The sequence below is a fragment of the Pteropus vampyrus genome, unplaced genomic scaffold (assembly GCF_000151845.1).
Source record: "Pteropus vampyrus isolate Shadow unplaced genomic scaffold, Pvam_2.0 Scaffold8, whole genome shotgun sequence".
NCBI lineage: Eukaryota > Metazoa > Chordata > Mammalia > Chiroptera > Pteropodidae > Pteropus > Pteropus vampyrus.
Genome location: NW_011888789.1, coordinates 12,551,474 through 12,574,926, shown reverse-complemented (window position 1 = coordinate 12,574,926; position 23,453 = coordinate 12,551,474). Strand labels below are relative to the sequence as shown.

Here is a 23,453-nt window from a genome sequence, read left to right as displayed (position 1 = left end):
TCTATTCATCTTTATACCAATATAGTCATAAACCATAATTTTTAATTATTTTAATGGAAAAAGAGGCCTACCAAAGCAAAATAGTACCTAGGACCCATGAAAATGCAGCCTAGGGAGAGGAGGGGCCACAGTTAGACAGGAAAGGATGCTTTTCCTCCTACTTCAACCAGAAAAGCTCTATATACATTTTATACAATGAGCTTCTAGATAAGAGTATATGAGAGGAAAAAAGGGAGGTAGTTCCCTCAGTTCAAAAGGTAAATATGAAATCCACTCTCAAAGAACATGATTTATACTATATATAGTATATGTACTTAGTACTATATAGTGTTACACTAAATTGATGTTTCACGGTTAATTAAGCAACCTACTTTTTTTGGACATGTATAAGTTGTGCCCAAGTTTTTATTGTTAAACCATGCATATACATATTGTTTGCTCACCCTCTTTTTATTCCCCTAAAACAAATTCCTAGAAATAAAATTGTTGGGTCAAAAGTGTGTTTTGTAAAGTTTTGAACACAAATAGGCAATCTGCTCCACAGAAAATGTGTACCAATTCTCTTTATTCCAGGAGTATATAACGGTGGCCTGGTGACCTACAACCCTTCAAAAGTAAGTATTCTTATTATATCTTTCCTGGTTTTATAAGTAAAAACATGCTATTTCATTGTTTTGATTTGTATTTCTTTGTTTAATGATGCAGAAAAAAATTTCACCAATTTATTGGCCTTTTATATTTATTTCTCCCATTATGAGCTGCTTGGTCATCTCTTTTGCTCATCTATAAATTCATAATTTTATTAATACAAAAAAGAAAACCTTTGTCATAGATATTTCAAATAGTATTCTTTGCTCTTTGCCCTTTCACTGTTTGAACTGTTTGACATGTATAACTCTTCAAATCTATAGTTTTTTCCTTTACAGTTCTTTTTTTGGGGGAGTGGGTGAGTGAGGAGGGTCTATGCTTAGAAAAATCTTCCTCTATCCAATATTATATCTTATTAAATGTTTTTCTCTGTTTCCTTATGTATCTGAAATTTATTTTATGTATGATATATGGTAAGGATCTATACTTTTTCCAAATTCTTAACAAATTATACCAACCCAATTTATTGAATAATCCTGTCTTTAAAAAAGTCATTTTCACTATTTCTTAGTTTTCTACTATAAGTCTATTGATATGCTTATTATGCATTTAAGTTAATACTGCAGCTTGAGTTCTGAAGACCCTTACAAAGCATAACTTTGTACTTTTGGGCTCCAAAATCTCCTGCAGAGCAAGCAGCCCCCCTGTGCTGACTGTACTGTTTGACAAATCATACTCCTTGAATCATTGTTAAATACTCCCTGTATCATAACTGTGTGATCAGAAAACAGCCTTTTTGTTCTACAGGCCTGGGCTGAAACTAGGATGTTGATAAATGCTTAGTCATATATTACTCACCGTTCTCACATCACAGCCCCACTCGCTTGACACTGAGTCAGCCAACCATTGACAATACAGTTGCCCCCCACTAATCAGAAAATGAATGATGTTAAGTTTATGGTCTTGTTTCCCTCAGCAACTCATCTTCTTTGATCATCAGCTTCTTACAACTTCTGCCTTTATAAACCTTGCCTGTCCCTTTCACTTTGGAACATATCCTAGGCTCACACCAAGAGCTATGTTTCCTAGTTTACAAATCATCATCTGACTAAACTCTCTTTTAATTTTTCAAAAAGTTTTCTCTGGACTTTTATTTACATTTTATTATATATTTTCTCTGGATAATCTATTAATGATTAAGAAAGGTTTTTAATTTTCCTCTAATATATTTGACCATTTTCCCTTAAGGTGCTTTTTACATTATGTATTTTAATAACATAAAATAAACAATTATGACAAATGTTCATTAATGATTTTATATCTCATAAATGAAAACTGATCATTCACTCATCTCTTTGCTGCAAGTATGTTTTCTGGATATAATGTATAATTATAGTGGTTTGTGGCTTAGTTTGAGAGGTATTTCACATATTTTTGTCAAACTGTTACATTTGGCCTTAAATTATTATATCTAAACTTTATATTTTTAATACAAGTATCTAAAGTTTACATTTTAACACTTTAGTGACCTCTTTTTTTGGCCTTTTTTTTCCTATGTAGAATACTTTTTCTAAAATTTTTTGTCTTTCTGTGAATTAGAAATGTTCATCCTGTTTTCAAATCTACTCAGAGGTTATTATTATGACAGTACAAAACAGAATTAGATATATATTTCTCCAATTTTGTGTTTTTATACCTCCCCACTCCATTTCATATATATATATATATATACACATATTTTTAATACTATACATTTTTCTTCAAGTACAATTTGTTCTAGATGCTCCTCCAATAAGTTCCTTCATTACATTATGTTCTCAACATCTATCACATCTAACTTTTAATCTCCATGTCTTTTCCTCCTGCAATCTGAGAAAGCGTATCAAGATTCACTTGCAGATCGTTTTTGAACAAGCATCAAGAAGGAATCACTCAATCAAGGCCAAAACAAGTTCCTATATCAGACTGAGATCAACTTAGACCACCGATAAGAGGTCACGACGGGAACCTCAAACACTTTACCCCTCTCCAAGTATCACACACGTAGGCTCAACACCACTACCTATCTTTAGTCTACCAGGATAAATCTCCTTATGTTGGTTTTCCTGTTTACATCAATCACCAGAAGAAGCTACTACAGAGGCCCTTGTCTCCAGCACTCTAATACTCATGAGGCTTCCTATGTATCCTGTTCTCTTATGATGCAAATCTGGAATTCACAGTCTATCATCAACAAAAACTTCCATATCCTCAACCTCTTCTCTAAAAGTATCCTTCACCTTTAAGCTCTACTTGAAATTCAGCTATGCCCTGATTTCACAGCTTCTACTAGAACCATCTCAAGTAGTGGTAGCTTTTTTCCCACAACCCTCATATAACTAGAGATGGAGTCAGTGCTCTTCCTCCAGATGGCTGCTTCTAGGCCGTTCTTTCTCCCTCCTTCCTAAAATCCCCCAGCTCTGAATACTATAAAATTAAATTACCCACTATCCTCAACTGTTACTAATATCTACCAACCCCCAGTTTGCTCCCTCTCATGTTCTATTCACTAACATTATCACTCTAACACCATTCTTGTTTTAATATTTGCTGATTTCAATATACAGGTGGGTAATTCTATTAATCCCTTGGGCTCTCAGTGGCTCAACTCCTCTTCTCCAATGATCTTATCTTCCATGATGTCAACCACTCATTGCCATGGTTTAATGGACACCTTATCATCACCAATAATTATACCTTATAATCTCAACTTCATGCATTCCGCTATTCCTCTAATAAACCTTTGTATTCCAATACACCTTTAATCTCATCGAGACATTCAATCCACTGATGTCTCCCTTTTTCACTTCTCTTATCCCCTTAATGTCCTCTTCTTCCTAAGGCTTATCCAGATTAAATATCATGGTCCATCATTATAATTACTCCTTTGCATACAAGTTTGACTTCCTTGCCCCTCTCTTGCTTCACTGTACTTGGCCTAACCACAACCTCTTATTAAATCCAACTCTCTTATTTATCTATGCAGTTGAATGGACAAAAACACACAACCACACTGATTAATCTCATTTAAAATTCATGACAGTAAATCTCAAGTAGCCCTCTAAAGCTGCCTAGCAAACACACTGTAATCCATTTACTCTGCCTTTCTATGACATTACTATTTCATACTTTCTATTTCTTGAAACCCTAACTGCTCTTCCTCATCCCGTCTTTCAACTAATGAATCTACTTGCTTCACTGAAAAAATCGAACCACAGTCTCCCACCACATCTATCCATCTACCAGCAAGTACATCAATTTACTTATTATCAGATACCCTACACTAGTGAGTGTTCCATTAAAGCCAGCCCCTCCATTTTTGCCCCAGATCCCATATCCTTTCACCCACTCAAGAACTACTCCAGCAATGTTCTCTCTCTGTCCTAAATCATCAATTTTCCCCTCTCTAATAAATTAGTCCTATTCACATACAAACCTCCTATAGTTTCTTCTTAAAAAAAAATCTATCCTGACCACACTTCCTTTGTTCCTTTGTACTTGCTGTTCTCTCAGATATTCACACAGCCAACTTTCTACTCACCTCCTTCAAGTACTTGGTCTAATGTCATCTCTAAGAAGCTTAGCCTGACAATATGAATTTAAAATTGCAAACTGACTTCTACACCACACCACCCTTGGCCCTCCTGATCTTCCAACTTGATCAATTTTATTTTCCATAGCACTTATCATCTTCTAATATTCTATATTAGTATTTATTATGTTAATAGTTTGTCTTCCCCCATTAAAATGTAAACTCCATGAAACGCAAGTCTTTACCTTATTCACTGAGATATTCCAAGTGCCTAAAATAGTCTGGCACACAGTGCTCAATAAATATTTGATTAGTGAATGAAGTATGGGTCCACTCTTCATTGCTTCTCATACCATTTTAAATTCCACTATAGCACTGTTTCATTACACTCCTTCCTCCGAATACATCTTTTTTCATCTTAACTCCTGTTTTATCTCACTGTTGATTATTCATTTCTTGTTCCCTGAATTTATGTCTTCCTCAGCTTCACTGCCAGTCAAAGCAAACACTGAATTACTTCCCTCTCCTAAGGAAATCTTTTCCAACCCTGACTTTTCTTATGAGTATAATTACATTTTTATTAAGTATAGTTTTTTCATAAGCACTATTCTAATTCTTCCATATCTGTTTTTCAGCCTAATATTTGCTCAAAAACAGATGAATTCTGCAGTAAATCCTGCTTAAGTGTTTCCCCTTTATACCAGGATATGATTAAAATTATACTCTCAGACTTAAAACTAAAGTGCTAGCTAACAGAGGTTATTATTCTTCTTTCAAGAACTTGAGGGAAATAGGAAAGGGAATGAACCCTTGGGGCCATGGATATTTCCCACATGAAATTTTCATGTTTGTTGAAGATCTTTTATATGTAATTTTTTCTCTGGCTCAGCTTCTATCCCACACAGCTCTGTTTAGCACAACTGCCTATTAAATTAGGAAGAAACCTTGTTGCCTTATCATAAATCTGCATCATAAAGAAGCCCAACAACTCGATGGTGCTTATTTGCCCTTAAACCTTCTATTGTAATTATTTTTGAACACTGGCAAAGGATGAGGTTCTAAGATCATAAGCTCTGGATCCAGACTTCCATGACTTTAAATGCCAGCTTCATCACTTTCTTAGATCACTTTCTTAGATGTGTGACCTCAGTTTCCTTATCCATAGAGATAATAATGTACCTACATCTCATTAGGTTTTTGAGCAGTAAGGGATTAATACCTTTTAAGTGCTTAGAAGTGCTTGATATATAAAAAGAGTTCAAATAATGTCAACTCTGCTTTCTCCTCCTCTTTGTCTTGTCTTCCACTTTTATCTATAAAATTGGGGGTGTTAGTAGGATTACGTCAGGATTTCTTCTACTTACAGAGACAATGCGGCACTTTCTCAAGGGGTTTATGAGTAAATGCTTCATTTAGTCCCTCGATTTATAATCCAACCTGTACTGAATCTACCAGAAACCCTTCCCTAATTTCTAATTTAGATATAAATTTTTCCATGTTCTTATATTTTTTGGTCCATCAACTGGTTTACAGAAGACTGTAGCTACATACCTGTACCTACATAAGCGTTTCTTTCTTAAAGCTCTGTGGAATTATTTATTTAATTAAAAAATAGACTTCTAATTGGTGTATCATGTAATTAATTTCAGGGGAGCCAGAAATAATTTTTACTGTTTTTTCAACATAGACATGAGCATATTCCAGAGTTTAAGAAACACTGATCTACAATACCATATTAAGGTAGTAAGAAGGAAGAATTCAATTACTCACGATGCTCCTGAATTCATGATGCAGCTTTTTGCTCCACAAATACAATCTCTCCCATCATCATGATTCATTCCAAGGTTATGACCCAACTCATGAGCAACAATGGATGCAAATGTCTCCACCGTGATTTGCCCAAACTGTTCAAACACAAGAAGGTATTAATTAGGTTTCTGAACAAAAAGGATATGTTTTGTTTCTGAGATTATTTTTTCAAAAAAGGATACTTATCACTGCAATATATAATAAATCGACATCTCAGTCTAATAAGAAACTGGTATGATTCAACATACTGATGATGAAAGTAGATCCTTTAAGCAACAGATCAAATACTTCCTCACTGACAGATTATTCAGAATGGTTTATGAGAAAACAAATTCATAGCTCTAATTTAATGGTCTTAAATGGAGTCTCTATTTCCTTATTTATAAAAAATGAGGAGCTAATAAACACATAATACACAAGAGAAAACTTAATCCAGTCTCTAGGGAAAGAACACATCTGCCACTTCTACCATGTCCCTCATTAATACCCAAAATATTGTTTTAAGGACTAAGGGAGGAAGCATAGAGTCAATAAATGCTTGACACTGCCCTAATCAGGATGTCCAAACTTAAATATCAAAAATAAAAATGTACCACATTAATCCCTCCTGCATGACTCCTTGAACACACTGTTCCCACAAATGCCATTCCCGCAGTCCCACCGAAACCTTTCTTCCTAAGTGAAAAGAAAAGGTAAAAGTTATGAAAAGGAACACATTGCTCCTATTTCTTTGGGTAATCTTGAAATAGATTAGTAGAACCTACAAAAACTGAGAGAAAAACAGCAAAGTTAAATAATATTTTAAAGTCAGAAAATAATTAAGCCTTCTCTATTTTTTATTATGAGACTGAGATTAATATTACAAATTCATTTTTTAGACAAATGAAGGCATATTTTAGATATCAAACCAAATTTTTTCCATCTTCTTCATGAAAAAACTTCCTAAAATGCATTACATTTATTTATTCAAAAGTTCTAGTAAGGCAAGACAGGTAACAAACTCAATGACCACATACACGCAGAAAGCTACAGAGCAAAGAGCTCAGGGAACAGGAGAATCGCAATGGCCTCCATATGGTTCTCAATCAACCTGGACATATTGTATCTCAGGACCTATTCCCTCTGCCTAGAACTATCTTCCCCAAGATATATCCCTAACTCATTCCCTTCACCTCCTTCATGTCTTTATTCGAAAATTATCTTCTCATTAAGACCTTCCTTTACCATAGCACCTAAAATTTCAACTTTACTCCTCTAATATTTTTATTGTTCCTCCTTACCACTTACTATCATTTAACATATTTTACATACTTATTTTTCTTATTTATGGCCAATCTCCTCCACCAGAATATGGACTCCATGACAGCAAGAATTTTTGTTATGTTCACTGCTGTATCCCAGTGCTAAGGTATACACTTAATAAATAGCTTTTAAATGAATGAATAAATCCTTCTCTGGGGCATCTGACCAGCCCGGAGAAGAAGACTCGAGATACTGACATAGGGGATTGGCAAGGAAACACTTCAGTCAGAACACCCTATAGTGAACTCCATAGTTCCGAAGCCCCATTCACGTACTAAATGCTTCCAAAAGGCTTCTCAATATCCTATTCTTAACTAAACAAAAAACCAGAGATCATCAGACATTTAGGAAATACCTCCAACACAACAGATGGAGACCAAAAAAAAGGGGGAAAAAGACAGCTTGGTAGGTGTGGTTGGGCAAGGCACGGGCAGTATGTTTGATACCTGTTACTTTTGGTCGTTTGGGAACTAGATAGCAAGTATAAGGATACTTGCAGGTGCAATATTTACTAAAAATTAATAAGAAGTTCAGGACCAAGCCTTTGTGATTACAGGGCCATAAAAACCCATTTTGGCATTTTCAATGCCTTGCTTTAATTAACTCACAAAAAAAAGAAAAAAGAAAAGAAAAAGAAAATCAAGAAAAATTTCATCTCTGAAAAACTTTGAGTTTTAGGTACCAACAACATTGAGGGAGGCAAAAGTATTATATAAAGTAGAATATTTTTCTTATTTTTACAAAAAGTCAGGCTATCAAATCAGCAAACTTTAAAGAAGGATGAAATGTTTTAAATATTTTTAAGAGAGGCTTTTATTGTAAGTTTATGGAATGTATTTGTATAAGTGATTTATATAAGTTTTATTATGGTACCATGAAATTACTATGTCAAAGAAGAAAATTTTTAAAACATATGTCAGTAATATTTCAAAGAGAGTAGAAAAACTATTATATTCATGAAATAAGAACTTGATTACATAAAAAATATTTAGGGGGAGAAAGATCTATTCAATATTGAAAATAAGATAGTCAGAGATTAAAAACTCAATAGATAAATTTAAGGAAATATCCCAGAAAATAGAACAAAAAGACAAAAAGGAGACAAAAAATAATAAAATTAGAAGACAAGCACAAGATCCTCAACAGACAAGTAAAAGGAATCCCAAAAGAAATGAAGAATAAAAATAAAGAAGATGAAATCATCTACAAAATAATTTGAGAAAAATTCCTAAAACTACAGCACATCAGACTGAAACTGTCTGCTAAGTACACAGCACATGAGTGATTCAAGGCCTATACCTAAACCTATCATCAGGAAAATTCAGAAGCCTGGGAACCAAGAGAAGATCCTGCAAGTTTCCAGAGACAGAAAAAAAAGGCCACATACAAAGGATCAAGTATCAGAATAATTAAATAACACTAGAAGTTAAAAGACAACTGAGCCATGCTTTCAAAATTCTGAAGGAAAAAGATTTCATGCCTTGAGTTTTATACACAGCCAAATAATCCAAAATTACAAAACAAACTAGAAAGCACACCTCTGAAAGACTGGGTTATTTAGGCCTTAAGATAATCAGAAGTCAAACTGGCATAATTTTTAAATTCCGTTCTAAGAGTGTGAAATTCATTTTCTGACATGCAAGAGGTCATAATTGTTTATTTTGATAGATCCTTTCACAAATGAAACTAGAAAACATGCCCTACCAAAATGAGGGAGTAAACCCAAGAAAGAGAAAGAAAGACACAGGACAAAGGTGACATGGAATCCAACACAGAAAAGAGATCTCATACTTTATCATACTCTCACTTGTCCTATGGTATGAAACTAAGTTTTCATTATTTAAATAAATGCTCAGAAAACTTAAGAGAATTCTAATAAAAGAAATAATAATAAGCAAAAATTATTATTCTGACTATTTTATTAATAGTTTTTTTAAATCACTTACAAAACTAGTTGTGCACTGTCATGTCTCCGACGTGTTATAAGAAACTTTTCCCGCCATTGTACAAAGTTCCCCAAAACATCACCAGCACCTCCAATTATGTTGATTTGGTTCCCATTCGTCCAAATCTCCAATCCAACTAGCACAATTCGAATGTTTAACATAATATACATCTGGGAAGAAAACAGAAACAAAAGTATATAAAATACATTAAAGAATATATCTTTTAACTTATGATAAAGTAACACAACCACTTTAAATTAAAAATAGGACTCCTCTGCTCCAAAAGAATATCTCCCTCAATATAATGAGACTCTGACCTCTCAAGGGTCTCAGTTTCTTCATCCATAAAATAAAATAAAAGTTGAAAATCCTTTTTATCTTCCATTCTAAAATCTGACCAACTCTGAAAATTTAAGGTTCTTGGTAAATTGGTTCCAAAACTTGCCCTAAATTAATGCAAGCCTACTTATAATCCACATTTATCTCAATTAATGTAAATATACATTTCACTATCAGTGAGTAATACCAATGAATTTGATTACAATGTCCTACCCCAAGATCCTGTTGGAGGCGTTAGGTAATACATAGTGAACTATATTACCTTTCTAAACTGTTATCTAAAAATTCTAATTACACATACCCCAAAGGTTTCAGAAAAGGGATTACAGAACTCATATCTATTTCTTAGAGATACTGTGAGGAATAAATGAGTTAATACATGTAAACCACTTGGCTCAGTTTCTTGCACATTATGAATACTCAATAGAATGCTATTATCATCACCATTATCATCGTTATTATGCTTGGTATTCTTATCAGGGAAATGCCTTATAAATGAAATTATCTTATAAGAACATGTAACTAGGGCTGGGATGGAGCAGCAGGCAGGTGCTAAGTGTCTTTGATTGGTCTCCTTCTGCCCTAAGTCTCTTCACAGAACGAGGCTTGGGGAGGATGCGAGAGGAACGCCTGGCAACTGCTGCCAGGGGTAAGCACTAAATGGACTTGCCTAGTTAGCAGCGGTCCAGCCCGGGAAGAGGCCACTCTGAACTGAATGTGGCAGGCAGGATGCCTCGGGTTAGGCCAGAGCAATGATGAGACAGAGGGGAAATGGAGCAGAACACTCTGATGCCCAGGTGTGATGGTGGACCAAGAGGCCTTGCAAAGGCCTTGCAAAGGAAAAGTATGAGTGTCTACAACACTCCAGAAAGATTAAAAGAAAAGTTCCTTCATAAGACTAGCAGGAACCCAATGGTACCCGCAGGCTGACTACGCACAGTGCAAACCCTTACCTACTGCCTCTACTGCTTCTACTGGCGTCAGAGCAAGCGTTCCCTGCTCATGATGCACACCCAGGTCACCACCCAGAACTTCACAGATGCAGCCACCATATTGGGTCTGGCTGCATCTGCTCTCAACCCTGAGCCCGTGCCCTGGACTTGAAAGCAGAGGCTTAGCCTTCAAAGCTCCATGGAGATCATTCCCAGCCCCAGGAGTAACCATCGGTCCTTCCACCATACTTATTCCCTCATCTCCCCTGACAAGCCCCTGTGTCAATGGGAGAGGAAGTAACCAAATGACAGATTTTTTTTCAGGAACTTCAGGTTCAGTTCAGTTTGAGTTTGTTGCATACTACTATTTTTACTACACCTTTTCCACTCCCTACTTAATAAACTCTGATCCACGTGTAAAATTTTAAAAATTAAAAATAAATAAAAGAACATGTATCTAATTCTTCAATACATACCATTAGATGAATGAATTTCTCTCTCTCTCTCTCTCTCTCTCTCTCTATCTCTCTCTCTCTCTCTCACACACACACACACACACACACACACAAATACACATTGGGATTATCATATTATGGTTTCGGAGGAGAAGCCTTATCCAAAATAAGGTTCTCTCAGTAAAAATCAAAGATAATTTACAATGCCAAAGTGCCTTAGCCCATCTACTTGAAGGGAAAGTAAATGGTAATACAAAATCTCTTGCTTGTCTCGAAGTCTTTCTACAATTATACCCTCCTTTCAAACATAAAAAACATTATAAAACAAAATAGAAAGCAATCCCCTGAAAGATGGAATCAATTAGGCCCTAAGATAATCAGAGCTCAAAATAAGACAATTTTTTAATTCTGTTCTGAGACTGTGAAAGGATAGGGTAATCTCAGTTAATGGAAAATAGAACTTACACTATCCAAGTAGTTTGCTAAATGAATCATCTCTTCTCTCACCGCAGTCTGATTTCTTCCCATCATGTCATACTGAAAACAAAAAGGAAAATCATTATCACCAAAGTAATTTTAGGGAAAAAAAATTCTATAATCTTTAATAACCTTTAACAATGAAGACAGGAATCCAAATATTTCCTCTGAACTAAAAATTCAGCCTTTAGATATTCACCAACATCTTAATTTAATAAATCTAAAAGATGCCAGTAATAATAGAAATAAAAGAAAAAAGGTACAAGTATGAAATGAAAAAGCATTGAAATCTTCATTTTCTCCAAATTAGTACAACTTTAAAATGATTTTCTTCTCAATACTTTTATTCATTTTAATGCAAAAATATTTTCAAGCATTTCACAAAGGTAGTTTAAAACAATCAAATGCATAGATAAAGGAATAAACACAATCTATAGGATTTCCTGACCCTTGCACCCCTTAGGCTAAAGACACTGCCAATAAATCATCTCTAAACTGAGGGCTAAATTAATAACGAAAGATTTGCCAATGTTCATTAGTTGAAACATTACATGTAAATAAAACAGAGATAGTTAAAAGTTTAACCATATTAAGCCAAACAGTTGATATAAGTGATTCTTTTCTTTGAGACCTAGCTAAATCTAAATGTCTATTTTAACCTTATTTTCATACAACCAACTTATAACTAATGAAAACTAATTTTTAAAGAATGTATAGTTCTGCTTTATAATAACGGCATTGATATTAGAATATATCAGATCTTATCAGTTAGATATTTTATCATGATTATCCTAAGCAAGAAAAAATTTCCATAATTTGAAAGATTTGATTAAAATTTAACCACTTTTATTTTGAACCATTTTCTACCAGTATATAACAAATCTATCTGCAGAGAGTAATAAAGAAAAACATTTCAAATCTGTCACTTGTCCAAACATTCTACAGAAACTTTTTACTCACTATCTGGGTCAGAGTTCATGCTTATTTATATTCCCTGTGCTTTTTCCTTCTATCACTTGAGAATAATGAATCTATAGTGAACAAATCTGAATATGTTTCTATCTCTTAATAAATATGGCTTTTTTTCAAACTACACAAAATGAGGGATTTTTTTTTAACCATAAAAATCCTTAAAACTGTCACTTACAAGAATAGAACTGCCAGTCACATAGTTTCTACAAACAACTTTTTCACAAAGACAACAAAGCTGGCAGTAAAACTCAGACAAAACATTTCAAATTATCTATGTTACATTACATGGTGGCTACAGCTAAAACTGATAATCCTATAAATGCTGAAATAGACCCATTTCTTTTCTTAGTTAAGCACAATTCTTAATACAAATAAGGAAAATACCCAGTATTAGGCTGAACAGTAAAGTTAATAGTAAATGTCAAGATGGACTATTCTCTATTCCCTTCTAATGCATGCCTGGACCTGCAAGTTTCTATCTCTTAAAGTGAAGAATAAGATAGTTGAATTTCTAGACAGCAAAGCAATTTTATTAGGCAACAAAGCAATATCTGATCAACTGGTTTTATCACCACAGTCCTTTAAAATCATCTGAAAGGGTCTCAAGACTCTGAGAGGCAGTAGTTACACTTAAGAAATTCGGCATGAGCAAATCACCCAACAGAAAAGGGAAAAAAAAGAACACTAATAAAAAATAAAGTCAGAGGTAGTCTCATTTGCTACATTCTGCTTCTGGTGGTATTATGAATATTAAGCATACTTAAAAGAATAAAAGCCATTTTAGTTTTAAAATTACATTTCAGAAAAATCAGTACAAATATATTTTATGTTTCTTTCATGGGATGCTCACTTCTCATCTGCTTTTCCTGAAAAAGAAGAAAAACTGTCACCAATCCTACCCTTTCCTTGTCTACGACAATGAACAGCTCCACGTATCGGGTCTGTGGCAACACAGCTCTTCTTCTCTGTCAAAAACACATACACCATAAAGGCAAAAATAATAATAATAAGACTACACGATTTTCATACAAAATGAGCTTACCCTAATCTCTAATCTCTAGTCACTCATTTCATGTCTGCTAAGAGCATCATAAAATTATTTTCCATAACACATCTAAAAGCAAAAAATACTCTTTTTAAAAAGTGATATCTGCTATTTGTACTAGAAAAACTCTACCTAAAGATAATATGAGTCATTCAAGTTTACACAGCAGAATTATTGATTTTCTAATATCAAAAGAACACACACACACACACACACACACACACACATTTTAATGGTAGTGTTCACAAAGGTGAAGTTTAAAACAATCCAAATGCATAAATAAAGGATTTCCTGACCCTTGCACCCCTTAGGCAGAAGACATTGCCAATAAACCATCTCTAAACTGAGGGCTAATAACGAAAGATTAACCAATGTTCACTAGTTGAAACATTATATGTAAATAAAATATAGAGACAGTTAAAAGTTTAACCACATTAAGCCACATAGTTGAAATAACTGACTCTTTTCTTTGACAACTAGCTAAAAATAAATGTCTATTTTAACCTTCTTTTCATACAACCAACTTATAACTAACAAAAAGTAATTTTTAAAGAATGTATAGCTTTGCTTATGTAAAACTGTGTTGAGAGTTGGAAGAAAGAATATCTATTAATAACCCAGATGAGAAGGGAAGACAAGGTTGTGCTACTTTTAAAAAATGACTAGTTTGGTGATTGTTATAGAAATTAATATAAAGTATAGAAGAAGCTAAAATTTTAATGTTTTCCAATGATTAAAATTAAAAAGAACAGTCCAATAGTCAAGAGTGCATGGTAAGAGATGCTGTGAAAATAATTCCATAAACTACTACGAGTTAATGAAAATACAGTAGAAGAGCCACGTGCCTCTTCCAACACAGCAGCATGATCTCAAACATGGACAGATGAATTGTCTGCAGCTGTTTCTATTCCAAGAAACATTTCAATCTAAGAGACCCATATAAAGAGGAAGCCAGAGAATCCTAATGAAGACTCAAAACAAGGATACAAGTGTCCTTGGAAAACATCTAAAATAAAGTCCCAAAGCCCAATCTCTCTCTGTTTCTCCAACCTACAGCTCAAGAATCACCATTCCAGTTTGTGTAAAAGGTATCGAAATAAAAAATTCTACTGCTCTCAGAAAGCCAGAGTAATATACTATTATATAGTAATGATAAAAAGAAATACAATTACTATTTAAGATTTAAGCACTAGTTCCTAAAACAGAGAAGCTTGACCGTAATTCAACTTGGTGGAAGAAACTGCATATTGCTCATATTGTCCTCCCCTAGTACTTATCACAATGTCTGAAAAACAGTTGGCAAAAAAAAAAAACAACAATGATAAGCATTGGTTTTAGTGCATAAATACATGACTTTTTAAAACTTTAGTCTGTGCCCATCAATAAACAAATGGATAAAGATATGATATGTATATACAACAGAACATTACTCGGCCAAAAAAAAAAAAAAAAAGAATCTTACCATTTGCAAAAACATAGATGAATCTAGGGGGTACTACGCTAAGTAAGTCAGAGAAAGATATACTATACAATGTCATTTACATGTAGAATCTTAAGAACAAAATAAATGAACAAACAAAACAAAAACAGATACAGAGAATAAATTAATGGTTGCCAGATGGGAGGGGAGTGGGGATGGGTGAAAAGGTGAAAAGAATTAAGAAGTACAAATTGCCAGTTATAAAAATAGTCATGAAGATGTACAGTACAGCACAGAGAATATATCAACAATATTTTAATAACTATGTATGGTGCCAGATGGGTACTAGACTTACCAGGGTGATCACTTATGAGGTATATAAATGTCTAATCACTTATGTTGTATAACTGAAACTAATATAATATTGTATGTAAACCATAATTGAAAATTTTTAAAAAACTAAAAGTGCTCAAAACAATTATGCTTCACTTTATACAAAAAAATAGCTTTCTGTATTAAGCTGCAACACACACACACACACAAACACACACACGCACACACACACACACACAAAACAGTCTGAACCATGAAGAAATAAATATATAATTTCCTTACTCGAAGTAGCTGAGTGACACTAGGAGGCTCTTCTTCGTCATCCTTTATGGTTTCTTTCTCTATATCCTTGTTAGAAATCCCACATTTCAGAGGCTCTTTGTAGACATCATCCATTCGATAAAAGATGTGCTCAAAATTAGAGCTGTTTTGCAGGGGTTCAATCCCATAACTCACATTCTCTATATGCAGCAGTCCTCTAAGTGTTGCATTACACATACACAATTTTTAAGAATGAAGGAAAAAAAAAAGGAAAATGCATCAGAAAACCTGAATTCAAGTCTTACTTCTTAACATGTGTAAGAAAAACTAACATGGTGTAGAGAAAAATGTAAGGCTTTAGATTAGAGTCAGGCAGACCTAAATTTAAAGCTTAAGACTACTACTTATAGCATCACTCCCCAAAAGTTACTTAACCTCTCTAAGTGATTACTGTATAATAGAAGGCAATACAGAATAGTGGCTAAAAGTCTGGAGCAAGAAAACTAGAATTGATTCCCAAATGTTTTCTACTAGCTGTGGAGCCCTTGGCAAGTTATTTAACCTCTGCCTTACTTTACATTCTGTATAAGGTTGTCCTAAAAACTAAATTATTTAATAAGTACAAAATGCTTAGAACATTGCCTGGCACACAATAACTATTCCATATCTGTTATTACTTAAATGGAGATAATCATAGCATTTATATAGTTGGTTTGAGAAATAAAAGTAATATTTATTAGTTCAGTCAATCATGTAATCAACCAACCAGTACAGTGTCATACTACCAGGCCCTTGATAAATGTAATTTTAATGTTATTATCATTTCACTTGATAGGTGATATAATTTCTGCAAATCTCAGTTTGCACACCTCAGTGTGGAGATCAGGAGCCCCTTCTCACAGTCATTATCAGACTTAAGCAAAAGAACATAGTGAAAATTTTGAAAACATACAAGTGCTACAGAAATTTAAAGTACATTTTATTTTAAATAGCAAAAATTATCTAGCAGTCTCAAAAAATAAAATTTTCTCTTTATATTAAAAAAATTCATCAACTATAATATTTTCCTAAATAGACATGCCAAGAATATCTGAAACACAACTCTAAAGACGTTCAGCAACATCAAAGTAACATCTAATTTTATTAAGTCCCCCGAAATTACTTGCTTTGGAAACAGAGAAAGGTAAAGGGGTAAGAAATAGAGGGGAAAAAAAGAGCTGATAAAAATAAATTCTCTACCTGAGTCCAAAACAGTCACTAAGAGCAATGGATGAATTATAAACTCCTTCCACATAGCCCCGATAATGACAGTGATCCTAAATGAAAAAAAAACTGTATTATTTTCAAATACTGTTACATTGCTGAAAATCATCATATAAATTACAGAGCTAACAAAATTATTTAAGATGAGTAAACTAAAACTTTTTTATTTATATTACTGGTATCTCACAATATCACACACATTCTTTAGACCATTTCAAACTACCACCACCCTACAAGTACACAAATGTTTAGGCAGAATTCTAAAGAATACTAAGTACCAACAGCTCTACGCCAATAATCTTTAAGCCTAGAAGCTGAACGAGGCAGCATAATGTTATGCTTAACGTTTATAACATTTTTAATCACAGTCAATCCAAGAAGTAGTAGCAGCCAACTGACATCGAATACAGAAGAGGACCTTGTAACAGGCTAATGATGTCAAGAGAAAAAAAATTTAGTATGTAGCAAAAAAAGTGAATTTTCTTTTCTTACTATAGATCTATTGGTATTATCATTAGTTACACATTTAGCATCATTAAGAAATAAAGAGCCTTTATCCTTAATTTTGAGCAAGAAGCTGACCAGTGAAAAAATAAGCATAATATCATTTACTAATATCAGATTTTTTAGTACACAATAAGATTTTCTCATCTTTAAAACAACTACAAAGCACTAACAAAAAAGCCAAGGGTATAGGGGTACGGAGAACCAGCCCTACCAGACATTAAGACATATCACAAGACCTTAATAATCAAAACAGTATGCACTGGTGGTGCACTGAGACCAATCAGTAGAATATAATACAAAGTCTTGAAAAAGCCCAAAGTACATATGGAACTTTATATCATAAAAGTGGCACCTCAAATCTCTGTGGCAAAGATGTAATTTTAAATAAATGGTGCTTGATCCACTGGTTAGACATTTGGGAAAGAATAAAATTACATCCATACCTAACACCATATATAAGTATAAATTCCAAATGGATCAAGAATCTAAACATAAAAATGACACATACAAGAACTAAAAAAAGACATGGGTGAATTCCTCTTTAGTCTGGGTTAGAGGAATGCTTTCTATCACTCAAAAACTAAATGCAATAAAAAACTGATAATTTTCACTATATAAAAAAAGTTTTTAAACTTCTACACGAAGACACCAAAACACAGGGTCAAAACTGGGAGAAAATATATCATAAATAAAAGGTTAATACCCTTAACTATAAACTCTGAAACACTGAAGGGGAAAGATTAAAAACCCAATAAAAAACTGGGCAAAAGACATGAACACATAATTTACAAAGGAGAATATAAAAATGCCCTTACATATATGAAAAGATTTTCAATCTCACTCATGATAAAGTAAGAACTCATGAGTCTGTACTGATATAAACAAATAAGAAAACTCTTTCTTAAAGTAGAAAGCACCGATTAATACAGAAGCACTGATGAGATTAGACCACCGTTTTAACAACCATCATAATAACAACTGATTCCGGCAAATATTAAATACTAAAACGAATAGGTAAAAATTTGAGAAGTAACAGAATTCTGTATAGTCTCAAGGTATCTAACCACAATATTAATTAAAAAGACAAAAGCAGTACCTATACAGAGGAGACACCTGGCAGAGAACTTAACCAAATGATCGATGTTAACACTGTCAGTTTAGGGGTGACTGCATCATATGCTGATACGATACACTGAGAACTACTCAGTATCACTTCAGTGGTATTCTTGCCAAAAGTACATAACCTAAATCTGATTATGAGTAAACATCCAACAAACTCAAATTGCAAGAGATTCTAGAAAAAGTTGGTCTATATTTCTCAAAAATACCAGTGTTGTGAAATACAAGGAAAGATAAGGATTTCCAGATTAAAGGAGACTAAAGAGACATGAGTACTGAATGCAATATATGAACTTGGATTTTCTTTTGTCGTTGTGGAGATGTTAATATGAACAAGAGTGACTCCATCTTTGTGGCCCTGATTTCTTATTGTTCACTTTTTTCATGCTGTGAACTGTTCACGTTTTTCATGCAGTGAATGCTGACTCACCTGAGCAGTTTCAGCCAGCCTTCCAAAGCCTTATAGTTAATGATTATCTGTGTTCTTTAATACTTACACCATAGAGATTCTTGTCAGTAATGGCCAGAATGGCACAGCGACCAAGATAAATATCAAACTAGGTTCTGGTATCAATTGTAAGCAACCATCCATCCTAAGACCACCAGGAAATATGGTTCCTGGCATGTCCTGCATTCTTTGTCCCTTTGTCTTGTCAATCATTAGTACATTAGCTACACTATAAAACATTTACCTTAACAACTGTCTGGTGGGGAGATCAGCTGAGCAGACTATTATGGTCACCTTCCATTCCAATTCTATCCCTGTGTAAGTAACTTACACCACAATAAATTGTTATACTCTATGCAGTTGCCTGCCTCAATTTTCGGTCTCATGATACTTTCTTGTTTTGGTGGCACCATACCTTCACTCCACCATCATACAGCTATAAAGGACATTATTGGGATAATAAACCAAAACAAAAAAAAAAAACAAAAAAAAAGTAAGGTATGTAAATTATATAATAATATTGCTTCAATGTTAATTTCCTAATTTTGAGAGCTGTACTATGGTTACAAAAAATATTCCTTATTTTTAGGAAATTTACAGTGAAGTATTTAAAGGGATGCCATGTCTGCAGCATACTCTTAAAATGTTCAGAAATAGAGAATAAAAGATAAAATAAATATAATAAAATGTCAACATTTTAAGAATCTAGGTGAAGGTAGGCATGAATGTTTCATATTACTCATGCAACTTTTCCTGTAAGTCTAAAACTGTAAAAAAAAATTGAAATAATTATACACCAAACAGCACAGGCTGAATTTCAACACATTACAACTTGTTTTTGTGTGGGACAATTCACGACCACTAATGTTTTTCTTTCTAGCACTTTGTAGTTAAAGTATAGCTTTGACATTGCCTTCTTCTTACTAGAGGAAAAAAAATACCTTCTACTATTATAGACGAGGTAACGCTTAAGAGATAGTAATACAGTAACTCACAGAACTCAAAAATTAAATGTTTCAACTACATTGTAGTTGTAGCTTCAACTACAATAGAAGCTCTCTCGTTTAACATGACTGAAATCCAGCACTTGGTCATTTACTCTACCAACCTGATGGTATTTTTAAGTAATTTGCTCTTATTGAATCTTTCCAAAGCATTCGATTTAGTTTTTTAAAAAACAATAAATCATATTTTGTAAGTTTACAAAACATTAAATTGCATGATGACAGTAAAGATGTAAAAGGCATAAACAGTTTGGGAAACTGACAAACTATAAGCAAAAAACTCAACTAGTGAGAGTAGAAGTACACTGAACTGTTAAAGAACAGCCTACTAGCCACAAGAATCCCGTGAGCCTGAGGCGGTCAATATATTTTCCAAAGGAAACGAGCATCAATTAGTTCAGGGTATTAGTTAAGACTTTTTCAATGCATTTGCAAAGTACTCCAAAATTGTAAGAGATAATAATTTGGAGTTTTATTTCATACAACAGTTCATATAAAGTGGTTATTAAACTTTGTTTCTTTGTGAAAAATAGCCTTGTGGAAGACACAGATGATGAAAGCCAGATAACAGCTTTACAAACCACTTTAATCTTAAATAACAGAATCATAATGGAAAATATTTGGCCACATGCCGAAGTTTTCATTGGTATCTGAAATCTACATCACATTTTCATCTACCTGAACAATATTCAATGACCAAGAAATAAATGAAATACTCTATCTCTCAGTTTTTATTTTCCAGTCATCCAAGAAAGCACAATTCCATAATGATACTTAAGATAACAATTACATATATTTCCATACAACTGAAGTCTATTTTTAGTAGTTTTAAGCATATTTACTTTCAATAAGAATAACAAATAGTAATATTTATTGAGTTAAAATTGTCAGACTATTCTAAGTATCTTACAAAGATTAACTCAGTTAAGTCTCTGAATAACTCGATGAAGTTGCAATTATTATTCTCATTTTAAGGTGAGGACACTGAGAACAAATTCAAGTAACCTGACATGCAAATAAATGGTACAGCCAAGATTCGAGTCCAAACATTGTGTCTCCAGAACCCATGCCAAAAAACTCTCTAAGAAAAAAAAAGCCTTTTTGAGATCACTGTTTTTGTCAAGTGTCATAAATTATGTGGTCTCTGGCCTCGTGCCATAATAATCTTTGGATGGATAACTGAATAAATGAATGGATTACTTGTGATCTGGCTTATCCTATCATGTAAATTTAAGTTTCTCTTCTAATCTGCTAATAAACAACAAACTAACAGAACAGTAAGATAAAGGAATCAGAAAAAAATAGGTCAAAGTCAGCATTACCTTACTTAAGTACTAATTAAATTTAATTTAATTAAAGTACTAATTATACTAAAATAAAGGCTTTGCCTTCTATTTATTTGAAGAGTGCTGCAAAAGTGCATATCAAACATAAGTAATTCAACCTAGCAAAACATTACAAAGTTCAAGAAAAAAATAATACATGTTTAATGGAAACAAAGACTTCTCATAAAAACTATGACAAAAGAAAAAAAATATATAATATCTACTGCCAAAAAGCATTGTAAAACACTCTTCCCTAATAAAACTAGAAACGTTTTATGCTCTAATTAAATGACATGTGAAGCCAAAGTTGACACCCGCCAAGATTTTCAAGTATACCTGGCCAGTTCTGTCCTCAGGAATACTCTGTTCTCTGATGCAAAGAGGACCACACTTCTTTAGAAAGAATTGTTTTCAGCTTCCAGTCAAGATGACAGAGTAAGTAAATGCTGTGCTTGCCTCTTCTCACAACCACATCAAAATTACAACTAAACTACAGAACAGCTATCATCAGGAGTGGCCTAAAGTCTAGCTAAACAGAAGTCCTACAACTGGGGACACACAGAAGAGGCCACCTTGAGACTCGTAGGAGAGGCAGAGATGCAAACATGCTGGTCCGATAACTGCGTATGGTGGTTAGAATCGGGAGGGATATTCTGGTGGTAGAGATATGCCCAGAAAAGCGAGGGGTCCCTGACCCACACCAGGCTCCCCAGCCCAGGGTTCCAGTACCAGGAAAAGAAGTTCCCAAACTTCTGGCTGTGAAAACCAGTGAAGACTGTGGCTGAATGAGATAGAGGGCCAGTGTAGTCGCAGACATTTCTCTTAAGGGGCCCAAAAGGTGTGAACATACAAGAAATGGACATACAAGCCTACAAATACAGTGAGTCCAAAACAAGATGAACCCAAAGAGGCCCACACCAAGACACATAATTAAAATGCCAAGGTTGAAGACAGAATCTTAAAAGCAGCAAGAGAAAAGCAGTTACCTACAAGGGAGCTCCCATAAGACAGTCAGCTGATTTCTCAACAGAAACTTTGCAGGCCAGAAGAAACTGGCACAACATATTCAAAGTGATGAAAAGCAAGGATCTACAATCCTTGGCAAAGCTATCATTTAGAATCAAAGGACAGATAAAGAGCTTCCCAGACAAGAAAAAGATAAAGGAGTTCATCGCCATCAAGCCAGTATTACAGGAAATGTTAGAGGGACTTCAAGAAGAGGAAAAAAAAAAGGATCAAAAATATGAATAATAAAATGACGATAACTACATATCAACAATTATTTTAAATATAAATGGATTAAATGCTTCAATCAAAAAACAGAGTGGCTAAATAGACAAGAAAACAAGACCTTTACATAAGGTGCCTTTGAGAGACTCACTTCAGATCGAAAAAGACATACAGAATGAAATAAAGGGATGAAAAAAAATGTTTCATGGAAATAAAAACAAACAAAAAAAGTGGGGGTAGCAACACTTACACAAAAGAGACTTTAAAACAAAGGCTATAACAAGAGACAAAGAAGGACCCAGTTACCCTACTTCGAGATATTTATCCAAAGAAACCCAAAACATTACTTCAAAGGAACATGTGAATCCATATGTTCATTGCAGCATTATTTACAATAGTCAAGATATGGAGGCTACCTGGGTGTCCATCAATGGATGAATGAATAAAGAAGAGGTGGCACATATATACAATAGAATATCACTCAGCCATAAAAAATTGAATGAAATCTTTCCATTTCCAAATATGGACAGACCTAAAGGGTATTGTGCTGAGTGGAGTAAGTCAGACAGAGAAAGACAAATGCCATATGACTTCACATACATGTGGAATCTAAAGAACAAAATAAACAAAACAGAAACAAACTCATAGATACAGAGAACATTTTGATGGTTGCCAGATGGGAGAGGGGCTGGGAGTTGGGTGAAAAAGGGGAAGAGATTAAGAAGTACAAACTGGTAGTTACAAAATAGTTATGAGGATATAAAGTATAGCATAAGAATAGAGTCAATAATATAATCACTATGTATGGTATCAGATGGGTACTAGATTTATCAGCGTAGTCACTTTGTAAGTTATATAAATATCTAATCACTATGTTGTACACCTGAAACTAATATAATATCGTATGCCAACTATAAATAAAAAATAAAACATTAGTTAAAAAGATTAATTACAAAAAAAAAGAATTGTTTTCACTGAAAAATTAGAACAACAGCAAATTAGTGTTTGTGCTTTATTAATGGGAAATCAAATAGCTTAATAAAAAAGTAAGATGTGCTTTTGGAGATATTAACTTTCGGCAAATCAAAAAATCTATTCAAAATATAG

At 33.7% G+C, this 23,453-nt stretch overlaps 1 protein-coding gene across 2 annotated transcripts in view; it reads right to left on the bottom strand.

Annotated features, from left to right (window-relative positions):
* The window catches only part of ADAM9 (ADAM metallopeptidase domain 9), a 109,784-nt gene that overhangs the window by 71,232 nt on the left and 15,099 nt on the right, over positions 1-23,453 (bottom strand). For both annotated transcript variants that reach the window (XM_011372618.2, XM_023519658.1), the window contains exons 5-11: positions 16,690-16,766; positions 15,472-15,667; positions 13,291-13,356; positions 11,408-11,479; positions 9,217-9,386; positions 6,562-6,643; positions 5,930-6,063 (exon numbers count right to left, since the gene is read on the bottom strand). In XM_011372618.2, the coding sequence (XP_011370920.1) occupies positions 5,930-6,063; positions 6,562-6,643; positions 9,217-9,386; positions 11,408-11,479; positions 13,291-13,356; positions 15,472-15,667; positions 16,690-16,766 (797 nt within the window). The remainder of the gene's footprint in view (positions 1-5,929; positions 6,064-6,561; positions 6,644-9,216; positions 9,387-11,407; positions 11,480-13,290; positions 13,357-15,471; positions 15,668-16,689; positions 16,767-23,453) is intronic.